Raw genomic sequence first — 7,500 nt, forward strand, 5'->3', positions numbered from 1 at the left:
AAAACATTTCCAATTTCTGTTCATGTGACCTCTCTTCCTGTTCATAATAATTCATCTCTAAGAGAATTGCTAGTAATCTTTGAAGAAAATCTTACAACATAATCACTATCTTTGTATTCTGGTGCAATATGAGTAAATATATATGGTGCAAATACACAAATCATGCAACTGTGTACAACACATGAATAAATTATTAGAGTATAACCCTACACAATTACTGATTCAAGTTGCTACACTGGACCAAGTAAATGATACAGAAAAGAAAGCTTACCTCCTACTAATTCACATGATGTAAAAGAATGACACTAAAAGCTACTTTCTATCTTCACTCGTAGCTAACAACTAATACCCAAAACTTAAATATAAACCTGATTTTACTACTTCTTCAAGGAAAAAACCTAGTCTAAATTGAACAGTACCCTCTTAATATTATGAAAAACAATGATAAAATTTGCAAGATCTGTCATCATTGAAAGGTCCAAACATTTATACTGTATTATAAATGATACTTCTTTCTTAGGTTCCATTAAATTAGCTTCAAAAATTAATAAATACAATATAAATTCCAGTCAGTTAAAATAATATATATTCTAGATCATGAAAAAAAAAAAAGGCATTTTGATCATACCATCATGCAATACAAATCTCAACGTTCTCAAATCAAAGCAGTCAGTTGATAAAATTTGCATAATATATATCATTCACAATACAAAAGTCATTCAATGTAGGGCTTTTTTTTCAATTAAGGAATCTCAAGTAGGAATCAGGTAATACTGAAAACATCAGCATTGCATCAGTGCTTAAAAAAAGGAGATATGAAAATCTAATGGGCTTGCATTTCAATAAAGCAGATCAGGATTACTCAAAATAATTTTTAACACCACAAAAATACCTGCTTTATTTACTTTTTCACTCACCCTAAATAAATATTGTGTGTTAACTCGTAAATAATAGTCCATCATTACACTAAAAATTGTTAGTTATCTAGTGTAAAGTCTTATCACCTATCAAACGGTGATGCAATATCTTTGGTGGCCTTTTGTAGTCTTTTTCCTGAAGGATACAGCTCTTTGTGCTTTTATACCTAACACTGTTCAAAGTTTTCTAAAGACTTCTAAGGAACAAGGTGGCTTTTAGAAATCTATAGGCTAAACTTTGATGCATTATCCAATATCACATTAAAGCATATGGAAGAGGAATGGTCTGTTGTATACGAAATAAAAAAAAACACTGATGTCACCATGGTAATGGTTTTGAAATCATATAATAAACCCTGGAAATCAGTTCACCTTCCTAGGTGTAGGCTATATAAAAGTATGAATACACAATAAGAAGAAACAACTAAACAATCTTATATTTCCTGTGTACTGTAAAGTTAAAGCAAATAGTTCTGAAGAGAAATGGAGAAAAGCATCAATCTTGAATATTGAGTAAGACTGGTCATTAGTTTTAACCCTCTACTTTCCTAATCCATAAATACATAATAGACAGACTGGCCTGATAAGCTTTCTGCAGAATGACTAAAATACAAGCAATAACCTTGTAACTGTCAACTGTTGTAAAACAAGGAGAATGCTACTTTTTCTATGTAAGAAAAAAGTAGTACAAATGTCTCCCATTGTAAACATCAACTAAGCAGCCATGCTCCCTTATAAGCAAATAAAACGTCACACCTTTGTCTCACAACTACTATTCATAAGGCAAAGGAGGATACACTTGGGAATGGATGAGAAAATAATACAAATATTGATGTTTACAAAACCATTTCTTTTTATAGTATATTTTTTCTCAAATGTAAATGTCTGTATACTTAACAACAAAGTAAAAGTAAATTCTCTCTAATTTCCCTTACTAAATGCTATTCCAGATCTGACTCAAAGAGATAATGCAATATATTTATGTGGATTCTCAGATTCCCCTGGGAAAAATATTAATCACCTTGAGGTAGAAGGCATTTCACTTCTAAATTAAGAACCTTCCTCATTTCTCAGAAATCATTTAAAGCTTCATTAAAAAAAATCACTTACCCATTTCTGAAAATGTCTGCTTAGATATAGGAAGCCTATGATGCAATTACACTTTCAAAAACTCATCAAATAACAATATACAACAGCAGCTGAGCAGAGAACATTAATAATGTAATATACAATTAATATAAATATTGCTACTTATAAAATACTACCCAAGAGTCTCACTGAAGATGCCAAGGATACTTTGAGTAAGTTTTCAGTAGTATTCACTTTGCTTTACTTTGCCTGCAAGAGAGAGATTAATATCAGGCTTGAAATTTTGAGAAACTATATACAATATACAATTATATCTCATATCATACTGAATTGAATTTATCAAATTTGTGTACAGCTTTGTACCAGAACAGCTAGCAAAAACATTCAGCCCAATGTAAAGTAGTGGAAGACCTGAAGGCCTCTTGTTACTCAGCTCACCTCTGGTTAGCTAGGAGAATCATGTTCTGAACAGCTGAGAGAGTAGACTGTGGATTCTGCCCTGTCACCACCCCAGCATTAACCACAATGTGAACACTAGATGGAGCCCCTGTGGAGAATATCCCAGCTCTGTCTAGAATGGCATCACCAGGGATCATAGGCAACGAAGAGAAATAGGAAGCTGCTGTTACCTCTGCCAAGGAAGACTGGAGCAAGAAGGCAAAAGGTTAACATTATGTTATCTTGTAAGGGAATCCTTACAGAAAAAAAAAACACTCATCCTAATACATAAATCTAATTTCAATAAGAGAAGAATAAATTAAAATACAACCAGGTTATTGTGATTTTGTTTATTCAACCTTTTTTCTTTAATTCAAAAGAGTCACTTTCCAATTTTCATAAACATCACATATAATTCACCAACAAGGTTGAAAAATAATAAAAAAACAGCATACTCTTACCCCTGTTAAAGCTATGTCTCTAAACACCCAGTGCTGAGAATCTGCTTTTACAGCTGATAACAATGCACAGACACCAAGACCAACAGCACACACTGGCTCTGCATTAAGAAAGAGATTTTACATTCTATTCAAGCAACAATGCTTTGCAAATAGTATTTTCACATCATATATCTGAAGTAATTTAACTGTACTCATAAAAAAGCCACAACACTTACTTTTTTCAGAGAGACAATGGATAAGGATTCTGCCTAAAACTTCACTAACTGCTAGATCTTCCGTTGCACCTGGACTGTGTGGAACTACTATGCATGAATACTGGCCACCTGCACGGGGTTGATAATCTCTTATTTACACAATTGCATAATAAATATAAATTTCAGTTAACTCTATCAAATAATTATATGGCCAAAATAGAATTCAAACCTTATCACTAACCTATAATGCTCAGTAATTTCAAGCACAGGCACATGCACTATATTTACCTTCAACCTCTGCAAGTGACTTTGGTACCAACAAATTCTTCGCTGTGATGTCATTAAGCCAACGATTGCTTTGGTCATCTTTGTCCACAAAAACGGGTGTTGCTGCCTGCATGAAAAAATATTTAGAGATTCTGAAAAGCTCCTGCCATTATGCCATAAACTACAAATCAATAAGCATAATAATTTGCTAGAACATTGATTCTGATCCATCATAAAACTAGACCAAAATGTAATAAAAAAGCTCTCATCTCCTTTAGATTTGTGTTGTGATGCAAAAACCCATGCAATAGTACACCATAGAACAATAAAATGCCACAATATAAAACAAATGTCATCTTTGCACTATCAATAAATCTATGAATATTTTGCATCAAATCTTTAGGATCATACACAAGCAAATGGCTCCAGATGGCAAAGAAGAATGAAAGAATATGAAATAATTATCCTACAGCAGGAGCTACTGTGAATATCATTATCAACTGTTATCAGCATTAGTAATTAACCTCAAAATTGCTGAGCACTAAGATATGACATTTCTGAACAAAATTTGAAATAAACATTGAAAAGATTTCACCATTAATCAATAAATAGTTCTATTCACTGTGCAATTTATCTATATAATTTCATATTATGTATTCTAACTTTTAAGAAATAGTGAAAATTTGAGAATAAATGTCAACCACATATCTATATAATATTCTTTATAAGCAAATATGAAAGTAATATCTCGGTCTCTCAATTAGAATTTTAAAAAATCCAGGAATCTTACATCCGGAGTAGCTATTTGTATGCTAAAGGCTGACTGCGTCAACTTGTAGCACTGGAGGAAGGATGGAGCTGACACACCTGTAAGTAAGCATGGTCTAATGAAATTACTTAATCTTTATTTTATATATATATATATATATATATATATATACATATATATACATATATATACATACATATAATTATTTATACATATATATACATATATATATACATATATATATTTATATGTATATTCATTTATACATATATTTACATATATATTTATCTATATACATATATTTACATTTATATTTATATATATATACATATATTTACATATATATTTATATTTATATATATACATATTTACATATATATTTATATTTATATATATACATATTTACATATATATTTATATATATACATATATATACATAAGTACACATATATTTAAATATATATTTATATATACATATATTTACATATATTTATATATATATACATATACATACATATGTATACATATATACATATATATACATATGTATATATATGTATACATATATATACATATAAATATATTTATATGTATATTTATACATATATTTATATATAATATATAATTTAATTTTTTCTTTTTTCTTTTTTTTCTTTTTTTTTTATGAAAATATTTATGATGTAGAATCATCTTGGGTGAATGACTGCCTTGAATGAGAATTTAACATATGTTCATTTTGTAAATTTCATCACACATGCCAGCAGGGAATTACTAAAATTGGTAAAATAATACTAAACAAGAACAAATCAAGAGCTGCCACGGCCTCCACACTTCTTGCTTCAGCAAAGGCCAACAAACTTCTGCCGCAAGATAGAGCTTGGACTGATTCCATATTTGGTAATTTTCTCGTCTCACACAGCCGTCCAACCTTACAATTATCATTTCTTGTTTCAATTATTCATGGTATAATAAGCATGATCTGTTGTTCTCCACTCCAAATGATTTAAATAAAAGTAAAATAAAAATAAAAGTAAAAAATAAAAATTGTTTGTGCTTTTATTTCACTTCTCTGACTCTATGTCCCTATTAGTCCAGCTACTCCTGGGAATCCACAAACATCGACATTTGAACCAATAACCTTCCTAACCCTTGCTCCCAGACCCCACCTGATCGGTATTTCCTTATCGAGGGCTTTGCCCCTAGACTCCCTCACTAGCACAGTGGACTTACTCTCAGCGTGGTATTTGTTGCGACTTATTTTCTTCATTTCTGAAGTTATATTTTGACTGCACAAATTATTTCAGATATTAGTAATTGTTGTTTTCCTTTTCTTTTTGACCTTAGATTTTTCCCATTTTTGTGTGATTATTCCGTAAATGGATACGAAATCCTTCATGTTGCACAGCTTTCTTATTATCAATTCACAAAGAAAATGCCATAGATGAAAAGTATCTTATTTTTGGTCTTTCTATCCCTTCCCGTCAAATTTAACTTGAAAAGTATGGCTGTGTGAAACTGGAACTAACACCCCTTCCTTATCAATAAATGGTAAATCTTGAAATGAGGACCATGAAGACATACAGGAAAATATAAAACTACTAGTTATAGAAAATAATTTGCCCAAAGTGACACTAACGCAATAATCGCTTGTCACAGATACTTTCATATTGCTTCAAATGCACGCACCTGCATTCCATACCTTCAGCACTCCAGCAATGAGACAAAACATGAATATTCTGGTAAGATATAGCTTGTAGCTGACCCTGATAATTTGTCAAATAAGGAACCTATTAAAGCCCAATCTTGGTAAGTATAATAATAGAAGTATATTGGCTTTTGTCAGAGCACCAAAGATGTGGAGATCACTACAATCAAGAAAATGGCAGATGCAGTCCTAGGTTCATGAATGAATCACCAAGGAGTTCTAAAAGATCTCACTTGCCACTATATATATGGTGGATGTTTACTGACAATACACTGAAACCACAGTACCATTTGACACATAGGCCCATATTTGTTTAAGCATTAATAAAGAAAAAACTGAGCAGAGGTTAATAAAAATTAACACAATGGTCCTAGGAAGGCATGAAGCACCACTATCACATGTAAAAAAAATCAGCACAAAGTAAACATAAGCATAATTTCATTTATCAAAGCCATGAACTTTTTTTTTGGCTTCAAAGCCATTCATCCTTACAATTACTATTTCTTGTTTCAATTATTAATGGAGTAAAATGCATGAAAATTATGTAAGTGAATGAAGTCTATTGGTAATTTTTTAGAGGTGACCACATCCCTCTGAGAATAAGTCCCTATTACACCAGCCATTCCTGGGAATCCACAAACAAATCGCGACCTATTTTCCTATCAGGGCCTCAGCCCCCGGACCCCTACCGAACTGCCGTGGACTTACTATCCGCGTTACATTTGTCGCAACCCATTTTCTTAATTTCTAATGTTATTCTGCCTGAGCACATTACTTCCATGGATCGAAGTGTTGTTTTTCCTTCTCTTAGTGCAGTCATTATGTAAATGTATACCAAAGCATAACTTGCTGCACAACTTTCCTATTATCAAAGGAAATGCCATAATAAAAAAGTGTCTTATTTTTTGGTCATTCTATCAACTACAGGCAACTTTTACCTAGTACCTTATGGTCGTGTGAAACAGAAACTTTACCTCAAAGCCTACAGATCTACACATCAAGTGAAGTCACGGCCTCACATTTACAAACTTTCACCATATCTGTACATTCCGCAAGATGAAGCGCACAGACCTGACTGGCCATTCATCATCAAATGAACCAGTCTAAGTTCTATTTTACCAGAAAGATTCTTAGCCCTTCCCACGCACAGAAAACTCGGCATCGCTTCACGCACTACTATTCTAGATAATGACTATTCCTTTATGTACTATGCTTCATGGCCATTACATTAATTCTTTTCTCTCTCTATTTTCCTATTCTACATAATTACCAATACTTCACATCTACATGAAAGACACGGTTACCCTTTCAAGAAACAGCGAATGCAGGACTCAAATCAAAGCAAATCTCTGACACACAATACACCATCTGTCCTGAGCTCTTGAGGCTGCTATGGGGTGCAAGCAGACACCATATCACAGATAATATACATAACTAAGATACAATTCCTTGATATCATTAAATCCAGAGAGAAAAAATACATCAACAATATCCACCGTTTTACCCTGTCACAACCTCTAATATAAAAAATAAAAAAACATCTGTCACGAGAAGAAAAAACTACACACACAAAAATAACTAACAATAACCATCACACACAAAACAACAACCTGTTATCCAGAGCCCTTTTTTTACCATTAACAAAAAACAACAACAACAA

General features: G+C 32.0%; 1 protein-coding gene across 1 annotated transcript in view; it reads right to left on the reverse strand.

Moving 5' to 3' along the window:
* Positions 1 to 7,500, reverse strand: part of LOC125044978 (glutamine amidotransferase-like class 1 domain-containing protein 1) — an 8,332-nt gene that overhangs the window by 458 nt on the left and 374 nt on the right. Inside the window, exons 2-7 of the mRNA XM_047641968.1 lie at positions 4,157 to 4,233; positions 3,388 to 3,493; positions 3,121 to 3,228; positions 2,906 to 3,003; positions 2,445 to 2,650; positions 1 to 2,255 (exon numbers count right to left, since the gene is read on the reverse strand). The exon at positions 1 to 2,255 is cut by the window's left edge and continues 458 nt beyond it. Of these exons, the coding sequence (XP_047497924.1) occupies positions 2,237 to 2,255; positions 2,445 to 2,650; positions 2,906 to 3,003; positions 3,121 to 3,228; positions 3,388 to 3,493; positions 4,157 to 4,233 (614 nt within the window). The 3' untranslated portion in view covers positions 1 to 2,236. The remainder of the gene's footprint in view (positions 2,256 to 2,444; positions 2,651 to 2,905; positions 3,004 to 3,120; positions 3,229 to 3,387; positions 3,494 to 4,156; positions 4,234 to 7,500) is intronic.

Source organism: Penaeus chinensis, chromosome 36 (genome assembly GCF_019202785.1).
Source record: "Penaeus chinensis breed Huanghai No. 1 chromosome 36, ASM1920278v2, whole genome shotgun sequence".
Taxonomy (NCBI): domain Eukaryota; kingdom Metazoa; phylum Arthropoda; class Malacostraca; order Decapoda; family Penaeidae; genus Penaeus; species Penaeus chinensis.